Source organism: Strigops habroptila, chromosome 7 (assembly GCF_004027225.2).
Source record: "Strigops habroptila isolate Jane chromosome 7, bStrHab1.2.pri, whole genome shotgun sequence".
NCBI lineage: Eukaryota > Metazoa > Chordata > Aves > Psittaciformes > Psittacidae > Strigops > Strigops habroptila.
Window position 1 is genome coordinate 56,943,001 of NC_044283.2, and position 20,534 is coordinate 56,963,534.

At 43.4% G+C, this 20,534-nt stretch overlaps 1 protein-coding gene across 16 annotated transcripts in view; it reads left to right on the forward strand.

Annotated features, from left to right (window-relative positions):
* Positions 1-20,135, forward strand: part of EPHA5 (EPH receptor A5) — a 200,134-nt gene extending 179,999 nt beyond the window's left edge. For 12 of the 16 annotated variants that reach the window (XM_030491669.1, XM_030491674.1, XM_030491670.1 and 9 more), the window contains 3 exons: positions 3,832-4,025; positions 7,744-7,899; positions 16,166-20,135. In XM_030491669.1, the coding sequence (XP_030347529.1) occupies positions 3,832-4,025; positions 7,744-7,899; positions 16,166-16,271 (456 nt within the window). In that variant the 3' untranslated portion in view covers positions 16,272-20,135. Of the gene's footprint in view, positions 1-3,831; positions 4,026-7,743; positions 7,904-10,495; positions 12,508-16,165 lie in introns of those variants that run through there. The other 4 variants (XM_030491671.1, XM_030491673.1, XM_030491672.1 and 1 more) reach the window with 3 other exon arrangements.
* The last annotated feature ends 399 nt before the right edge of the window (positions 20,136-20,534 follow it).

Consider the following 20,534-nt stretch of genomic DNA (forward strand, 5'->3'; position numbering starts at 1 on the left):
CATGTGTAGGTCTCTGAGAATGCCGGCTAGTGCATTAGGTAAGGATCACCATGAAGCAAGTGTGGCCCCCCGAAGCAGCTCTCTGATGTGGAGGGACAATGCAACCCCTACGTGTGGAAAATAGAGTTGTTTGTCATCCTTCCCACGTCATCTCTGCAGCCCTGCTGCCTGCGGAGGTGCTGCTGCCGGCGAGGCAAAGCAAGCAGGTCCTTGTTCCACTATGGTTTCCTCTGGTCACACGACCTGATATTTCATCCTTTTTTTGCGCAGCATCTCTGTGTGTTTCTGCCATTTCGCTGGCAGCAAAGGCTCTGGCTGAGCATTCGGTTTCTCCTGTGTTTTCTCTGCGGGCCTTTGCTATCAGTGGATGTTACTGCCGTTACTACCTGTCACGCCAAGCTACCGTCTCATCTCGCTTCGAGTCCGGGCGTGGAAATGAGTGGTACCTTTGAGACGGTCACGCCATGCTTCTTGCCAGGGAGACAAGCACATTGTTTGGCATTCATGCCCCACCACTTCCGCATTGTTGAAGCTGTCACATTTGCAAGGAGTTTGGTAAAGCAGCATGTGTTTACGTAGGGATTTATCTCAGTCAAATACAGAGACTTTCCTCCATAGCCTGTCAGAGAATGCAGCAGTTGAGAGCCAAGCTTTTTTGGTCACACTGAGCACTGTAACTATCTTTAACGCTGATGCCCCAGCATAGCACAGATGTTGTTCAGTAAATGCCAGACTAAGATTCAGGCTGGTGCCAGTGAAATAAGGCTCTGTGGCCAAGGAAGTCCCATGTCTGGATCGTACTGCTATGAATATCCACGCTTTGCAGAACTGTTCTGAAAAGCCCAAATGCCTCCATGCACTGCGGGGCACGATGAATTTCACACTTGCTTGAAGGGAAGTGGATGGGGGATTGGCTTCTTTAGCAGCAGAAAGCAGAAGATTGGTGAAATGTTTACGAGCATCAGTTCTGCTCAGGTTTTGCTTGGGTTACCTCTCTGCCTCTGAAGGTGGCAAGTGCCTGGATGCTGGTGCCCTGTGAAACTTAATTCAGTGCTGTGGCATGTTTCTCATGCGATTTATGCCCTCCTCCTCCATCTTCTGAAGGCTGCCTCTTCTGCCTTCCTCCTCTGCATGTCTTGTCAGAAGAATCAGTGGTGTTAGATACACCATTAGCTTTCATGCAGAGGACCAGGGGTCTCTACTCACATGAATTTCAGACTCCATTACAAGAGTTTCTTGTTGCATGAACTATAATTAAAGCATATCATTTGCAAGCACAGTCAGTAATGACCAAAATGATTCTTACCATGTTACAGCTGGATTGCTTTAAAGGAGATGCAGTGCTGTAGAGCAGGCAGCATTGTAACTGCAAAGGCTACAAAGCATGTTTTAAAGTCATGCTGCTTTCTGAATGACCTTCTGAAGATATGCTTTGACTTGACCACAAGATAAGGCTTTGATGCAGGAACTGTTGAGAGGAATTTTGTGGCCTGTGTTACACAGGTTGCTAAGCTAAATGATCACAGTGGTTGCTTTTTAGTATTCACACTGCTAGTTTTATGAAAACAGAGCTAGAAGTGTTGCTTTAATTTACTGGAATAGACTATCCCAAATCATCCTCTCCTAAACACCCAGTTCAGGGAACCCAGTCCATAAATGACTAGTGTTTGTCCAGAAGAGGAACAGGGACAAAACCAGCTCTGAAACATGCCACTGAAAATTAGGTGCAAATTTTAGCTCTTCAAGTCTTACACATCAGTACACACTGATGAAAGGAACAGCGAATGTGCCATTTTCTTATTTTCTAACTCTCGTGGTGGCTACAAGTGACTTGGTCTCTGTTGCTTCACTCTTTTGCTCCTCTTATTGCCAGACCCCCAAGACACCTTCAGATGCAAGAGTCTATTTCAGCATCCTAGCTCCTCACAGTATTTTGATACCATTTACATTGTTTCACTAGAACGAACGACATCCTGTAAATCAAGTTAAAGACATTGATTGTGATGTTACTTACTGCCAGGAATATCAAACATGCATAACCCTACTGCAAATGTAGTTCAGATATTCTGAGCTGGTGCCAGGTAGTCTGCTCCCTGTCTTGCTACTATTTTCTTTCTGCTACACCTGGAAGATAAGCCGTTATTGCTGTAAATACAGATGTGGATACAGCAAATAATATTCTCGTGGCTGTGCCACACTGAGGCTTTTTTTAATAGGGCAGCTGCAAATTTGGTATCAGGGTCTAGCTGAAAAGCATGACGTGAAGAACAGACAGTGCAGATAGCACAGCATGGTGGGGCTGGTTTTTGATGTTGCAAACAAAATCCAGGTCATCGAAGAGATTGCTTTGCAAGCACAGGTTGGGTAGAGAGTGGAGCAACTGCTGTACTGACAGATGAATGGGCACAAAAGCACTGCAGGTCTTGTGGGCCAGATCTTCAGATGTGCTCACTGCATTTGGAGAAGATTACAAAGCCTCGCCTGACTTCTCTACTACATACATCCTTAGGGAGTTTGAGGTTCCTGCTACTGCTGCTCAGCCAGCCCAGCTCATTCCTGAGGCTCTTCCACTTGGCAAAAAGCCCTGTGGTGGAGGATGGTTTGAAAGTGATACATGTGGTCCTGAATTTCAGAGCCTTCTGAAATGCAATGCCAGCTTGACACAGCTCTTCCTGTACTGCGCATATAGGGACTAAAGATCAAGAAAACAACTTCCATGCTAACCACAGAACCTTCTTTTTGAATACAGGATGTTTTCAAATCATGAGATGGTGCTTAGAATGAATAGCATCTGATGCAGTCCATGGAGTCCAACAGTCAAGCACTGTGGTTTTCCACGTTGCAAATAGCTGCTTCCAGCTCCTTTTGGACAAGGAGTCTTGGGAGCAGAGGGTGTGAAGGTGGGCTGCCAAAACTCTCTTGGCATGATCACAGACCCCTGTGGCTTGAAACACAAGCTGTGTTCTCCTGAAAATCGTAATGGTTCTAAATGACAACTGCTGGGCTTGAAGCCCTGCTGTAAATCTGCCCCAAACTGGGGAAAACAAGTTGCTTTCTTCAATTCTGCCCTCATTTATCCATTTCTGCCTTTCAAGAGGGCCAGCAGCACATGTGCATACCACTTGTTTAAGATATAGAACCAGAAATGGTTTGTATTTGAAATCAGTGCAACAACTCTCCCTTGGTTTTAATTTACATACTCTTGGGCTGACATTTTAAATTCCTGGCAGAAATGTGGCCACACTAAGAAACAACTAGACCCAGACAGTATTGGATGATATATGAGATGGTTTTTCTGCCTCTGCCTTGAATCCATCCATCAATTAGCATTCAAAGTCTCTTTTGAAATACAGTCAGACTTTTATTACTGTAATACAAATTTGTGGTCTAGCACATGCTTTTTCATTTAGAAAGAAGCCAACATCTGAATAAACAAAATCACTGTACTTCAAGAAGGTGCCAGAAAGCCCAGTAGGCTGCTTTTCATGGACTTAGGATAGGCTCTGGGAGTTTCCTGGTATATAACCTACAGACCTCAGCTGAGCTTTGAACAAGTGCGACATGACAATCTGGCCCCCCCGGTTGCAGCACTGCCGTAGATTTCTAGATTAATTTTGCAGTGACCAAAAACTAAGTTATTCAACCCATCCCATAGAAAATAGGAAAGACAGTGAAATTTTCTGGGTTTGCCTCTTGAGTGCAGAGCTGGGGAGTTGTGGGATTTTACTTAAGCATATTGCTGGTCCCAGAGTTGTCTAAGTCAGTTTGCATTTGGGGAAAAGACGAGAGGAAGAAAAGCAACCCATCAGCCTTGTGTTTTGTCTCCCGTAGGTGATTAAAGCTGTGGAGGAAGGCTATCGCCTGCCAAGTCCCATGGACTGCCCTGCTGCTCTCTACCAGCTAATGCTCGACTGCTGGCAGAAAGACCGCAACAGCAGGCCCAAGTTTGACGAAATTGTCAGCATGTTGGACAAGCTCATCCGTAACCCAAGCAGCTTGAAGACATTGGTTAATGCATCAAGCAGGTACAAATTCGGGCCAAAGCCATTTCTCAGAGTGAGATTCTTGTCTGAATACCTGCCCCTGGGGTTGAGTTACCACTTATTATTTAGCCTACGTGTGTCTGCAGGTGGATGTTCCTCCAGTTTAATTATGTCTAGGGGATTTTTCCCAAATATACTTCCGTTGAAATTGGCTGGCAGGTGAGCAATTCAGTTACTGTATAAATGCAGTGCTGCTGCCACCGAGAAAATTACTGTGACCTGTCTTTCAGAAACATGAGTTTCAGTGGTATTTATAGTTCTATGATAAAGCTACGTGTGCTCTATTGGAAGATAAGAGAGGGCAAGACTTGAGTGCAGGAAGTAGGTAGTAAATACTGCTCAACTTATCTGCCTGTTGACTTCATCTTGATGATACAAATGAAGAGCATCTCTTGGGGAAAGTCTTAGGATATGCAAAGCTCACAGATGTTCGTGACACCAAGCTGTGTGGTACAGTCTACATGCTAGAGGGAAGGGATGCCATCCAGAGGGATCTTCAGAGGTGGGGCCGTGCAAACCTCATGAAGTTCAATAAGGCCAAGTGCAAGGTCCTGCACCTGGGTCAGAGCAATTCCAAGCACAAATACAGGCTGGGCAGAGAATGAGTTGAGAGCAACCCTGAGGAGAAGGACTTGGAGTTTGGTTGACAAGAAACTCTACATGACCTGGCAATGTGTGCTCTCAGCCCAGAAACCTGAACATATCCTGGGCTGCATCAAAACAAGCATGACCAGCAGATCGAGGGTGGTGATCCTGCCCCTCTCTCTGCTCTCCTGAGACCCCACGTGCAGTACTGCATCCAGCTCTGGGGCCCCTAATATAAGGAGGATGTGGACCTGCGTGTGTGAGTCCAGAGGAGGGCCACAAAGATGATCAGAGGGCTGGAGCACCTCCTTTTGAAGACAGGCTGAGTTGGATAGCAGCCTTCCAGTACTTAAAGGGAGCCTACAGGAAAGCTGGAAAGGTGCCCTTTTTACAAGGGCATGCAGTGACAGGCAGGGGGTAATGGCTTTAAAATGAAAGATTTAGGTCAGACATTAGGAAGAAATTCTTCACTGTGAGGGTGGTGAGACACTGGCACAGGCTGCCCAGAGAAGTTGTGGATGCCCCATCCCTGGAAGTGTTCAAAGCCAGGTGGGACGGGGCTTTGGGCAACCTGGTCTAGTGGAAGGTATCTCTTCCTGTGGCAGGCAGGTTGGAACTAGATGATCTTTAAAATCTCTTCCAATTCAGACCATTCTATTCTATGATTCTATGTCCAAGTACATTCTCCCACAACCATTCCTCGGCATTCTAGCCACCTGCCAGTTGTGACAGTCTTGATAATCACAAGAGGATCTCTGTGGTTCCCAAAGTTCTACACAAACTATTTATTAAGGCCACATTAAGTTAATAGAACAGCAGGTGCACAATTAACCATGAATCGGAATAGCTACATGGCTAAAATAAGGTAAATATGGTCATGAAATAAAGCTGCACTTTAATCAAGAAAGATTAATATTTTTTAATGAGTTTTAGTAACAGTGTCTCCAACATACTGGAGTCTTGGAGAGGTTTTTTTCTATTTCCACTGTAAGGACACAAGTATTACTTCTGAGCCATCTGTGTTGCTAATCACTCAGTGCCTTGCAAGGTCATGAAGGAGTGATGAATATAAATCGTTGATGCTTCACTGATGGCAGTGGAATTCCTCTGATTTACACTGGAAGAGGCCCTTCAGAAAAGCTTATTCTCTGAGGAGGAGAAAAAAGACACATCATTTTCCTTGGACAGGAATGAAAGGGATCTAAGATGAGGTTGGACTGGTAGTGTGGACCTAAGCAGATGTACTGTTGTGAGCACCATCTGAGTGAGTCTTGCACAGCTGCGTGTGCCCCATCTCACCTGCTGTTGCTCGACTTCACATCTCTGTGCTGGCATGTCCCTGTGAATGGCATCTCATGCACTGGAAAAGAAGAAACATGAAATCTCTGTTAATATTTAAATAAAAGGTAGATCTGATTCAGCAAGCTATTTTACATGCATCATTTACCATCTGAAGAAGAAATTACTCTTATTAGCAATTAGATGTAGTGTCAGTCCCAGCAAACCTGCAGGAAAAGCTGTATGAGAGCATAAAATATGTGATGTTCCTCTTTTATTTTCAGTTTAGAACAAGTAATTTTCTAGGCCTGTTATGCAGTGTTATGCATAACTGTTATGCCAGAAAAGAGGAAAATAGGCAGTAAGCCATTTTCTTGAGCTGCCAAGTACCTTCCTCATGTTTTATTCCATGAACAGGTCCATGCAATTCCAAACCTTTCCTTTTCAGAGCTTCTGTGGGTATTTTTGATGTGGATGGAGCACCTGAACAGCAAGGCTTTGGGAATGTGTTTCTATAGTCACAGGTTGCCATGCTCAGACCATAGTAATTCCAAATGAATCATAGTTTTAACATACAGCAGCTGTAAAGGACTTTTTTATATATGTAATGTATTTTTATGGAAATTCTCATTAATGCAAATAAGGGAGGAAGTGACTCTCTACATTACAGCATGTGCATATCAGTAGGTACCTCCTGACATTAGTGATGAAAATCCACTTCTCATTATGATTACTTAGGAGTTTTGAATTTCTTCTGTGTATAAAATGTTATGGGAAGCCATTATGTTCTTGGTACTGCAAGTATTCACATTTTATTGGATCCTTCAGCATTGCTATTAAATAAACAAATAATACTAACATGCTCGTAAAATATATGAAGGTTCCTGAAGTGCTATGATAGTATAATATGCCAGCTCTCCTTCCAGTTGAAAGTCTTTTAAGTATAATTCTCACCGTTAGAGGCTGACCCAGAAAACATAGTGTTTTTTACCTGTGGGTAATAATCTTTATGCAAGGCTTATGTTAGCCGTATGTCCTGATTTATAAAGCAAGGGACAAATCTAATTTCTTTCCTGGCTGATCTTGGACAAGCCCTCTTTGCTCTCTGCGCATCAGTAGTAGAGTGGTGGGCCTGTACACGGCATGGGTCGCTTGTGCCAGGTACTGTATTGGTGTTTCTGCTGCGGTGAAGGGTTATTATTTGCCTGAATTGCTTCTTTCATGCATGGCATCACTGAGCAGGTTGCAATTGCAGTAGCGAGGCCTTGAGCAAGGGTGCAGGAGCAGGAGTCTGCCTCTGGATTCATGGTTGGAGCATTGCTGCTCTCTGCAGGGCTCATCGGATGCTGCCCGTATCCGACATCCCCACCCAACTCTGCCGAAGCAGCCCTGGAAGTGTTAACAGCAGCCTGCCATTGATGGCCACTGCTGGGAAATGTAATTTGGCTTTCGGCTTCTAGGCTCTGGGCTGTCTTAAGTTAATTACAAGCTTTGAAAGAGAAGGATGAGGAAAACAGAGCGGGAAGAGTGAAATGGAAGACTTTGAAGTAAGAGTGAGCCTGCTCGTCGGCAAGAGGTAGCGGGGATAAATGTTAGTCCTCTCCTCTTCTGCTTGCATTGAGGACCAGAAATGGCAGGAACAGACTCTAAAGTGGGTGAAGTTACAGGATGTTTGAAACCCAGCGTATCAAGCCTGCTGGTAGGATTTAGGCTGCAGCAATCACTGAAAATGCAACAGAAGAGTCGTCTTTACCATATAAAGATGTGAGCAACTGAGTCACGTTGGGTACGTCTGAATACTGATTCTGTTTGCTTTTATGTTTTCACTTGTCTTTAGGGTATCAAATCTGTTGGTAGAACACAGTCCAGTTGGGAACGGTGCCTACAGGTCAGTGGGCGAGTGGCTGGAAGCCATCAAAATGGGCCGATACACGGAGATCTTCATGGAGAATGGATACAGTTCAATGGATGCTGTGGCTCAGGTGACCCTAGAGTGAGTAGTGCCCAGATCATTCTTACCTCATTTTCTGGAATTTTAGAGAGCGGGAAGACAAACCATTCAAAAAACATGCAGGGATAACGCTGCAGAAAGGAAACCATTACCCTTTGTTTGCAGTCAGCAGTTTTTCTTTTAGCATCTGTATTGATGATAACAAGTACAGACAAGACTAAAACTTAACAGTCACTACATTGGCAGTCACTAACTTAATAGTCACTTCTTTGGCTCCTTTACTCACAGAAATTAATGCTTCAGTTTGAATAAGTGCCTCTCGGCATAATAGCAGTTGATTATTTGGGGTTATTGACAATAAAAAACCCCACCCTACTAGTAAATGGATAGGAGGTAGAGTCCTCGCTGAGGTATACTGGCTTTACACCAGATAAGCTGGTTTCACAGTCAATCTGAAGTCAAGCCCAGTAAGGCAAGAAATAGTATTCAACATTAACAGAAGTAAGCACAGATGCAGCTGATGCCAACAGAAGAGTGTCAGCAAACCCACAGCTCTAGGGGACAGGTTCCCGGGCCATGACACTTCCAAAAACCCTTGGTTTTTGCACATGGGTATGACTACGTTGGCATGACAGCATTCAAATGACTTGGTAAACACCTCAGAGCTGCTAATTTGGTATATTCCACTTTGAATTGCTTGCCTTGCTTGTGTGATTGTGTCTGTACTTTCCTCCTGACACTTACTCAAACTCACCCCAAAGCCTACCTTTCTAGCTGGGTTAATTTGAGCTTGGTTTAGTGCACGCATTAAGGCAGAATGGGAAGGATTATGCTCCATTCTGCTCTGGAGAAGGTTGTGGCTCCTCAGACCGTATGCAAATTGCCAGTGCACATACAGAATACATGCTGAGGATTAGGAATAAACCAAAAATCTCCACAGAACCACAGCAGTCCTGCCTGCCACACGGCTTGCTTTGAAGCTCCCTATACACGGTAGGAGGTCCTTTGCACATGATGCAGGTCGGTAGCATCTCCATGGAGTTCAGTTTTGCACTACACTCCTGCTCTCCCTCCATGTATGTATCTGCCCTCACTCAGATATTTGCTCCATTCACATCACCAATATTTATCCCTTACACCTGGATATGGACCTCAGGGTGCATGAATTTCTACTGAAATCCTTCTTCATGTGCCTTGAGACCTTTACGTGCCATTTCCAAGCCTAATACTGCATTTATGTGCCATGTTACTTTGGCTTATGAGGACTCCACCATTCCTTACCTACTCATCTGATATGGCAGTGCCCAGAAACACCCAGGCTTCAGGGCTCCATTTAGACTGGTGATCGACAAATGCTGACCAAGAAAGAGGTCCATCCCCAGGGTTGTCAGAGTCCATGCAGCAGAAAGACCCAGATAGAGGCTGAGTGGGAAGAGGAGGGATAGGATGAGGCAGTAATTTAAAAGAAAAGGAAAATGTTGGAACATTCCCCTCTGCTGTGCCACTTCACACTTCTAACCAGTGCAAGTTCTGGTAGAAAATTAAGGTTGTCTAAATTATATCACAAGCTTATTGCTGCTTGGCTGAATTAAAGAAGAAAATTAAGGCTCAATAAAGCTTCCAGTTTGTTCCTCTTTAGAGTTTTGTGCAAATTCAAGAGCTCTAAAAGAAATGCTCAAAATTGAAATGTTTTGGTTTAGGTGAGAGAAATGTTGGGTTTGACCCCAAATTAATGGTCGTTTGTGACAGTCAAGTAGAAGTTTACTTGCTCATTCAGCTTTAAACAGTGTTAGCATCCCGTTGTGCTGACAGTCTTAGCATGCCATCCCACTGACAAAACCCCTCATTTTCTTGAGTGCAACATTTTAGATTGTGAAATTATGTCATTAGTTTGACTTAAAATTTTAAATATTTCCCTACTCTTTGGTATTCCAGAAATTTTAAAAGTATCCCTCAAAATCTTTTCAGGCTACTCAAAAAGTATTTCAAAATGTTTTTTCCATTTGGCAGTGAACCAAGAAATCCATTATCTGTACAGTTCTAGCCAGAAAGGCAAGTTGGTTTAAAAGTCTTTAAATAAGATTATGGCTGCCAGAGATGCTCTGACCCTCACCAGCTGCAAACTGCCTCTAAGGCCCCCTTCACCAGGTCCCAGTGTGTTCTGTATAGCACAAGTGTCATCCTGCTCTGGCCTTTACTAGCCCCAGACAACATGTCTGAGCTGCTCAGCTTCAGCTTTCTTCAGGGCTTTTACAGCAACAGAGCAATGCAGTGGAGCTGATGCCTCAGAGCCTGGGGAGCTTCTGAGTTTTGTTTGTGGGTTGGGTTTTTTTAAGCTAAAAGGACACATCTCATGAATCCATCTTGAATTTCAGTTGAAAATGAAAATGTTGAAACTAACTCCCAATAGTTAGATATCCATGCCAGCAAATAAATCCCGCCCTTCCCCCCCCGCCCCCACTCAGCCGCCTTGGACAAAGATGCATGAGTCAGGCTTAGTTCTTGAGCAACTCAGATGACGCACCTTTGCATTAGCAAAAAGGCTTGACCCCACTTGGATCAATTTTGGGATAACTGTGGAAGGTTCATTAAAAAGCCAGCCAAGCATCCAAATCAAGAATTCTCTCGTCCTTCTCAGATATAGCAAACAAAGACAAAAGACTACGTTCTCAGCCATGAAAGAAGGAGAAACCATCATAGCGGCTTAAGAGGAAAGGTGTCCCATGTTGAAAACCTGAACTACATGCTCAGGCTGATGTAAACTGATAGATTGCCCTTAAAGTCAACAAAGGGTGGCTCCTGGGTGGTCTCATCTGAGACTCATGGGTTCTCCAGAACATAAACACTGCAACAAGCAAAGTTCTTTAAAGGTTAATATATTGGGGGTTTTGGTTTTCTGGAGCTTTTCTTTTTTTTCTCCCTGCAAAAGGGAGCAACAAACCATTTTGTACTCTGCAAAGGAGAATTTTGGTTAAATGTTCCTTGTCATTTTTAATAGAGGCAACTGTTCAGTATATTCCAGAGCTGGGACTTGGGGGGATCAGGTGAATAGATGAACGGAACATCTGAAAGTAGCTTGCTTTCCCCAAATGACATCAGTAAAACATTCTTTACAATTTAAGAGCTTGCCTCCAAATACCATCCAAAATGATCTTTTCCAAATTTAAACTGCATAGGAGACAGATGTGGAAATCAAATGGAGTAAGGAGAACAGGATAATTGCTGCCAGAAAAGGCAGGAAAAAATATGATTAATGTAAAGAATTCCTAAAACCTTCTGAAAAAAATTAGTATCGCTGTAGGAGGTGTTGGCCATAACGCTGATGGGACTGCTGACTGTGGGCACCCAGCCTGTGGCCTTTTTACAGGACCTGGTTGAAATGGTAGATGTTCAGCACTTCTTTTAAATTCTGCCACCCTTTCTGCCCCACCTCGCATACAAACCAAAATCCCAGTTACTGCCCTGCTTTTTTTCAGACTGATGGCTGGATGCATTTATTCCAGAAAAGAGTAGTATTAGTGACAAATTTCTGAAAGCAAAAGATTAAAAAAGCTAAAACTGGTGAATATCGCCCCAAGTCCTGAGCTCTGCCTGCTTAAGCAAAGTCCTGAAAATGTATGTGTTCAAACAAAGAGTGATTTCTACATTTAGCTCTAATTCTTGCAAAGGGACGAATCACCTTGTGAAAAGTGGAGCCTCACCCTCCACCCCCTCTTTCCAACTGGATATCAGACTTGAAGGCAACCTTTCCAGTGGATCAGACCTGCTCTTTAAACTTGTGGACCACCTAGTGACTTTGAGTGTGTCTGGACCTCTTTCAATCCACTGCAAGAATAACTTTACCAGGACAATACTCAAGAATAGATAGATCCATGACATGAGTTTCAGTTTGACCCTTGACTGGACCAATTATTAACCATGTGGACTACATACTTCCACCTTTTGAAAGATCTGTACTCACTGAATCTCAGGACACCCTCTTGTTTGTTATTAGATGAAGAACTCTGAATATTTGTAATATGTGCTGTGTTGCTTTGCATTGTATTTTTTTTTCCTTCTAAAATAAAATTATTTATTAAAAGTTATACTGGATGAAAAATTTAAGAGTTCACCTGCTCTAGATGCTTATTACTAACCTGAAATCTCAGTCCTGTGATTGTGATACTGTGTCTGCTTCTGAACAAACCAGTTCTCATCTTGTAATCAAGTAGGATGGGAATAATGAATAAGAGCAGACGAACTCTTAAAAAAAAGTCCTTATTTCATGCTGAAGTCCCTAGCAAGTGGATTCCTCTCTCTTTAGCATCTCCTGAAGGTCTTTGAGGTGGTTCTTCTTATCGCTTATTCAAACTGACAACTAACTCTGTGAGTAGTCGTAGTCTGATGAGACAATTGTAGAGTTACACCACCTAAAGAAGGGTGGTGAAATCTGGCCTGGATAGGAGATGAAATACAAAATATCTGTGGTAGGTTGACTAGTGCCAGCCACTGAGATCTTCCAGGAACGTGGCCCTTTTGCTTGCATGACTAACTGGCTGATGAGGAGGGTTATATTTTATGTGGCATACCAGCCCTAGTCTACACTGTGTTTGACAAACTGGTCCATGGTGTATAAGTAGCTCTGTTTGTAAATAAAATGGTTTAAATATATTTCTTACTACGTGGAGACTGTGAATTCAACCCTTGCAAATGGAGGATATTGCAGGAAAGGGGATACTGTGTTGTCCCTGGCACATTGCAGTTGTGCTTCTGTGCAAGGCGGTGGTAAGAGAGCAGCATGTGTGCAGTTGTATACAGGCTGGTTTGGATGAGCCGACATCAATTTGCCCTTTTGTTTCCTTGGCTTTTTGGTCAACTTAGGTCAGCTTCTTAGTACTCTGTTGGCAAGTAATTTGAATTCCTGCCTGTTCCTATTTTCAGCCCTATGTAAATGAAAGACAAATGAAAAAGGAAAACTAATCCCTGAAACAAAAATAAAAGTTGTCTGATTGCTTGGGGGTGTCAGGTGTTTTGAAGCAGGGAGACACCACAGCACATGGGTGCACGTATCTCCATGGCCTCGGAGAGGTGCCTGTGCTGCTGCTGCAGTAGCACACACAAAACCCCATGCTGGTGATCAGATCACTTGCACAGCAAGGTGCAGCCCAGATCCTGATCGCAAGTGTCATTTGTCCATGGGTCTTAGTTGTGCCTTTTCGTAGATGGAATTGCACATTTCTATTTCAAAGCCTCAGTGGATAGCCACACACATCTCCTCTGTGGAGCTGAGCCCATTGAAATTACCAGTTAGCTGCATTCAGGTGAGCCAGGCAGCTCTACACTGAACATTGAGAACAGTTGTTTTGCAGCCCTTAGGCACAGAAGTTGCGGTTGGTTTGGGTGGGGGGGGGGGGGGGGGGGGGGGGAGGTTTGTCCCAAAACCAGCTGGTTTGAGCACCTGATTTTGTTTAAATTGGCTTCTGCCTTGCACTGCTTTAAGCCTTTCAGAACTCTATGGAAGTGTGCATCATGCTGTAAGACACACTTGAAAAAAAGGAATTAAACCTTGTGCATTTTCTAGGCAGTGTTTTGTAAGTTTTGCTGCTGGCTTTGCAATGCATGAGGTGGCTTTTGAATAAAGCTGCTGATTTATTCTAGGTGAGCATCTGGCTCGGGAGCCGTTGTCTTCTGGTGCATCTTTGTGGAGGTGAAAGACTCCACAGTAACGATTTTTTTTCTCCTCTCTGAGGGGTCTCTGTGCTTTTGACTAGTGGCTCTGCGTTTGAGCGAATTTGATACTCAAAAAAGAAAAATTAGACTGGATCCCCTGGTGAGCAGCTAATGGATTGAAACTAGAAAGTCTTTTTTCTTCTTTCTCTTTTATAATCATGCGGCACACCTCAAGGATATTGAGTTAAGGGGATACTGTAAGTGGCGAGGGGAAATCTGTGTATTAAGTAGTTTGGGGTTTTTTGTTAAACTGATGGAGGTGATGTGAAATGCCAAGACGTACATGCCTTTCTCAAAGTTTCAAACTATTTTTCTCCTGCAAAACGTGCAAGACTATCAGAAACAATACATCTGTGAAATACATTGTGCTGAATTTTCAGAAGAGCTCAGCTTGCACTTTAGATAGCTGAAAGAAAAGAAAGCTGAATTTTCAAAAAGTGCCAGCAGAGCAGCACCCAGCAAAGGGAAGACGGATGTTGGCTCTTTTAAAATCAGGTCCTATATTGGGTTGGTTTGGGCAGTTTTTTTGATCTTTGGTGTGAACTTCCAACTGTGCTGTGTACATAAAATAAATTGCATGTAACAATAGCATTACTACATTTCCTTTATTATTAAGATGACTGGCTGAACTAGTTTCACAATTCAGTGGAGGCAGAAATGAAAGCATGTCCCCCTGAGAAGGCAGACACTTTTTGTGTCTGCCACCTTTTCTCTGCCAGCTAAGGAGCATTGCTGATGCGTCTTATTGACCTCCCTTGCTCCATGATGCTTATATTGTTATTTCCCCTATGCATCGGCAAGTTGCATTGCCAAAAAAGAGTACAATAATCAAATTAAGTGTTTAGCCTGGAGCAGAATATCTGGTATTTTCCAAATCAAAAGGCTGAAAGCGTGACAGTCTTTGGAGAACAACAGATCTAGCTTTTGGCTTCAATCAGCTTATGTGTTGATGTATCAACCTTCACTCAGGATTGCTTTTTATTTGAAGCAATGTTCATCTATATAAGTTTTGGACATGGGTGGTTGGTTGTATTCACACAGGACTCTGTCCAGCATGTGAAGCTGCTGAGAGAGGTACACCTTCACAGGTAACTCACACAACATTACATGAAAGTGTTTTGGTGGTCACTGCATGAGTTCAGCTGCACTCCAGCATGCAGCCATGCTGTTAGCTATAGGCCAGGTTTGCAATATGTCTCTGGTGATGGTTGAGCTCCTGAGTGTTGCTGGCAATCACCGGCCCTTGCATACATCAGCCCTGCCAGTGTGGTTTCCAAAAAGTACCTATGTATTTGAGAAGGTCACATCCCACTGGCTTTCAGTGGAGAGCTTTCTCCTCAAAGACTTGCCACAGGGTGTCAGCAGCTCTGGGATTCATGTGTGTATTACAAAAACTGTAGAGCCCTACTTCAAAAACATCCTTTATTAAGTCCATCCTGGAGGTAGAAGGCAAGGGGCTGATATTTCTCTAGTGAAAGTCTTAAGACAAAACACCATGTCTCCTCTAAGACAAACTGCTTCTCTAACAGTCTCTGTGTCTTGTGCTGGAAACACAGATGGACCTGTCTTGATGTTTCTTCTGAGATATTATTGCTACAATGTCTTTGTTAACACTTTTCCCCCCAGAAGGAAATCCCTACAGCTATACTCTGCCATAACCTATGGCCTTGTCTGGCTTTAGGTGTGCCATTGACTCTGATCACCCAGTGTCCTGCTGTAGTATCTACAGGGGACAATTTGTCCCACTTCTGTCTTGGGATGGGATACATTGTCTCCTGGAGGTGCCTCTTTCATGCCATCAACATGAACCTTGGTGATTATCTTCATCTATATACCTAAATTTTAGAGGGCTGAGCTTCTGAGAGAACAATCTTTCCTCCTCATCCTGCCTTTTACATAAACTGTCTTATATTACAGCTTTTCTGTAATGGCAGCCCAGTAGACAGACTTAACACAAATGCCTTTGGCTTGTAGAATTTACCCCCCAAAAAAACAAACATGGGCTTATGGGAAGATGTGCAAAGGCTCAGAGGGGAGCGGCATTGCCAGTTTGTGTTGACTTTAGAGGGTCATTGGGCTGGTGGCTCTTCCAGAGCCTTTTGCCTTTCAGCTCTCTGTATAGGAGTTAGCTCTAGGATTGTGGTTTGTGTATCTTTGGCTTTGCCTCTTCGGAAGAGGAAGGAAGCATGGATTGACCTCACTTCTCACTGCATATATCCAAGATGAAATACCAGCCTTTCCAAGAAGAGGAAACTTGCAGCACAGGCTTTCTTACATAACTTTTCTCTTGAAAACAGGACTTTTCACACCTAGCAGAGTCCTTGGCTAAAAGTGGTGCTGACACTTTGCTGTCCAGCTTTTCTTCTTGGCCAGCGAGGTGATCTCAGTCAAATTCTGTCACCTCTCTGAGATACCATTAAAAATAATAATAATAAAAAAAAAAATAGTGAAAACTAAACTTGCCAACTAAACTTGGCTTTGGGAGCTGCCAATGGTAAGAAGTAGGCGCTGACAGCAGCATCGGCGCATGCGGTGTGTGGTGTGCGTGGCGGCGTGTACCTGAGAGGCCCCTGGAACCAACGTCTGCTTTCTCCCACAGGGATTTGAGGCGGCTGGGAGTGACACTTGTTGGTCACCAGAAGAAGATAATGAACAGCCTTCAAGAGATGAAGGTCCAGTTGGTGAATGGAATGGTGCCGTTGTAACTCAGTTTTAAAGTCGCTTCCTCAAGTGGGTCGGTCCTGCACTTTGTACACTAGCCCTGAGATTTATTTTGACTAAAAAAAAAAAAAAAAGATAAAAAGGGAAATTCAGTGGTTTCTGTAACTGAAGGACACTGGCCTCTGCTGCAGCGCTTCTAAAGCAGTGTTTTGACTGAAGTTTTCCTTTTCTTCCTATTTGTGTCCTCATTTTCATGAAGTAAATGTAAGATGCATGGAACATGGAAACAAATTTGCTGTACATGAGGTTAACCCATCTCTTAAGCTTCAGCGATGACTACAGCAAGCCTTCCCACCACACGTTGTCTGTACATGGGAGATATAGAGATATACATAGCACCTTTATATACTTAATTACAGCAGCACATGGTAATACTTCCAAGGACTGACTTGAGCAGAGGAGTTTCATAGCCATTTGTGGGCTCCCAAAAGCTGAGGTTTGCTGAAGTTTAACTTCAAGTCTTACTTGTCTACAGAAGTGTATTGAAGAGCAATATGATTAGATTATTTCTCGATAGATATTTTGTTTTGTAAATTGAAGGAAATGGAAAAAAAATGCTGTTGCACAGCATTAAGTTATAGATACTAGCGTATAAACATGTTGCTTGCTCCATGGTAAATACAATACAGGGTGTATATTTTTTTCCCTCCCTCTGTATTATCAAGCTCTTTTTGTTTGCTTTTCTGGGAGGATAATACATGACGAAGATGTATATACTGTACAGTTTGCTACGCATCAGGTACAAAATTTGGGTTCTTTCCTTTGTTTGTGCTTTTCTTCCCTCTTTCACTTTGCTTTGGCTCCCTTTTGTGTTACCACTATGCTTTGTATTTTTGCTGCTGTTCGGTTTGAGCAACATATAAAGCCTTCAGGAGTTCTGATTGCGTAGATGAGATAGAAGGAGTCTGCATAAATAAAAGATGTCCTCGCCTCTTTCTTTCCAACATGGACTGGGGACATCCAGAAGAAGAAAAGTAAAACATCTGCTTCTCAGTGGCTTCCAGCAACAACATGGGATTGGCTTTTTCGTGTATGAGTCCTACCCAAAGATGGTGTGGGGCTGCCTCCACACCAGCATTTCAGCCTGGTAGCCATCACCCCATACAGCCCTCACACCTGTCCCTGGAGCCCAGGAGAGAAGCCATGAGGTGGTTTTAGCTGGAAGGAAGGGATTTTGCTGTTCCTTTTCTCATTGTGGGGATTAAGTCCTGGACAGTGCAGTGTGGAGGCGAGACTGTGGTCATCCACCATGGAGATTTTGCAGTATTTCCCACAAAGTGGTGGTGGGGTGGTGGTAGTGGGATTATTTTGAGAACTGCTGTCCTAGGTTGTCTCGCTGGGCATTTTCATTTTGGATATGGACCTGTCCGCTTTGGGGCAGAGCGCAGAGAGGAGGAAAAACCAGATCAGTACAACATTATGACAGCAGTGGCATCTCATGGATGAGAAGGTACCATTTATCTAGGGCTGGCATGGCTCAGATCAGCACTTTCTTGTAGCTGGGGTTCAATGTGTCTATTAAAGCTCATGGCTGCTGTTTTCAGAGGGAGCTGTTGTCAACCTCATCACCTGGGAATCCCACCAAGAAACAGCTTGGGGCAGTCCTTCTCCTTTTGTTGCACATAGGATTAATCAGCACAGTTACTTTGGAATTCATAGGTTGGGTTTATTTTTGGTGAAGGCTTTGGTAAAGATAAGGATTTAAAAATGGATCAGTGGATGGCAAGTGTTTGCTGTTTCTGTAAATATACTGCTTCCTTAGAGCTTGGGTAGCATCTTGTAGCATACTTCCTTGGTGATAACATTGATGTACTGACTTGCCACAGCTCTCTTCATCCCCGGTGCCGTAGAGCCAAGCCTGAAGAGCTCATCCAGTGCCGAAAGGAGGCCTGTGTTCCTTCATGTCTTGCAGGAGCAGGTGTTGAATGCCACCTTCAGCTGTTTCAGAGGTCTTTCTCCCAGTTCCCCCAAGTCTTCGGATGAGATTTGATACAAAGCACAGTTTCTAAAGAAAAGAGAAAGGTCTAGGAGGAGAGGGTTGAGTGGCCTTTTTTCTTAGCAGCAGGGCTTTACTTGCTTTCAGCAGGGCTTCTTCAGGCAGTATTTGCCTGTTCTGAAATGGCCTTCTCCTCCTTTTCTGTGAGCTGCTGCCGAGGTCCTTGAGAATCTGCAGAAATAGGAGGGAAAGGAGCCACAGCAAGGTCTGACAAATCTTGATAGTGTGATTTCTCATCCTTTTGTTTCATTTTGGCAGCCACTGGACCACAAAAGAGGAAGGGGAATCAAGACATAACAATTTCGGCACAGAAAGAGATTTGTCATATAATAGGTTATTAGAGCTGTCAGCAGAAGAGTCTTGGGATTATTTGTGCCTCCCTGCCTGCAGTGCTTGGGAAAATAATCCGTAGGAAGACAGAGACAACTCATTTCTTTGGGAGGAATCGTTCTCCACTTGTTCCTTACGTGTTGGCTCTGTGGGAGTTGGGTTTGGTCTTTTTTCATGATCTTTTAACAGGAAAATTCCCTTTTCACCATTCGTGGAGTTTTAAAGGCATATGTGTTATGCTGGGATGTACACCAGATGATGGAGTAACATTCAAAATTATGAATTGGTGGAAAACAAACTGTCCTTAAGTCAGACTGCTTTTGTAAATAGGACACCTCTTCTCAGTTCCTTAAATAAATAAATAACCTTTTCTATTTATTTCAAGAGCTGTTCTTGCTGCAGATCCATGTATAATAGGCTTTGTCTTGGAGCTAAAAGTAAAATAAAATGGTGATTTAATTAGTAGGGTCCAAAAGTTACAGCTTGTATGTCCACAAGCAAATTCCAGAGACAATGGAGACTTTCAGTTCCCATCCAAGAACTGGAAGTAGTCTGTGTTTTAGGCATGATTGTATATATTGGGGTGCAGCAGAATGACATGACAGTAATATTTTACTCATTATGCTCTTTGTAAAGGCTTTAGGTGGGTTTCCTGCCTATGGTGAGTCCAAGCGCTTTTCTTTTCCAGCTCTCTGTGGCTGGTCCAATGAACACTTTTTTCCCAGTGTATTTTGCTGCTAATTGTAAGGAAGGTATTTCAAAGGATCCGGGACATGAAAAGGCTCTTTTCAATGTAGTTTCTCATTTTGGGAGAAGGAAGTGTCCACAGGCATGGTTTATGTAGACTAACCCCCTTTCATTGTGTGGCTACCATTTGGAAAAATTACCTGAGCATAAAAAATAAGACTGATTTAAAAGAAAAAAAAAATAGTTTAAAAATTTTATTTATTCCGTCTATATGTTAATGGCGAGAAGAACAGAAAATGAAGGTAATTTTTGGTTTTTTTGGTCTGTTCAGTGTTGAATATAATGTAGAAAGTCCCAGTGGTCAAGAAATTGTAACTCCTTGGACTGCTGTGGTCTTGAAATTAGTTGTTAAGGCATATGTAACATACAGCTGTAGAAGTCTTAAGAGTGATGCTTAGTTTCCAATCCCTTATTGTAATTCCTTAGGGCAGGTAAGGTGGGAGCTGGTGTGTCCAACCCTGCCAGAGCCGCAGCATACGTCTTGTCTCCTCGCATCAGCGTGTTAACTCATAGGAGACTAGCATTGCTGTATTTATTCCTCTCCTTCCCCCTACCCCAGCTCCTTGGATGCTCTATGTGCATTTTGTTTGTGTACATGGGTTTTTTTTTGTAGTGTAAGATACGAAATTTTCTATTTTTTCATAAAAATAAAAACCTTTGACTAACAGTGACATTTAGTTGTGGATCACATGCACGCGTGCCCCTTCGGCTTTCTGCAAAGCGTCATGATTTTCCCCTTGGAAAGGAAATAAATTCTATTTTTTTCTCTCCTAAACGCAGACTTGGTGCTAATCTTGTGACTCCTAGGGAAGAGAGGGGCCTCTGGGACAAAAATGATGTGTAGACCCCACGTGAAGCCATCCTACCTTGTTACAGGCTGTTCCCTCTTTCCTGTGTTTTTATTTTTGAAGGCAAGGGAATCTTTTTAGTCTGGCCTGTGAGGCAAAGCATCTGCCAAACCAGTCAAGACTCAGAACAGTTGCTGGCCACACCATTCCTCCATCCCTCAGAAATACCATGATTTTGTGATTTCCCTCCTCCAAGAACTGCTTTTCTCTGAGTTTTTTGGGGAGGGACCCCAGCACACCCATGGCTGGCCAGAGCACCCATCACAACATCCTCAACCCCATTCCTCCCCTGCCCCATGGATACGAGGCGACCTCATGCTGTAAAG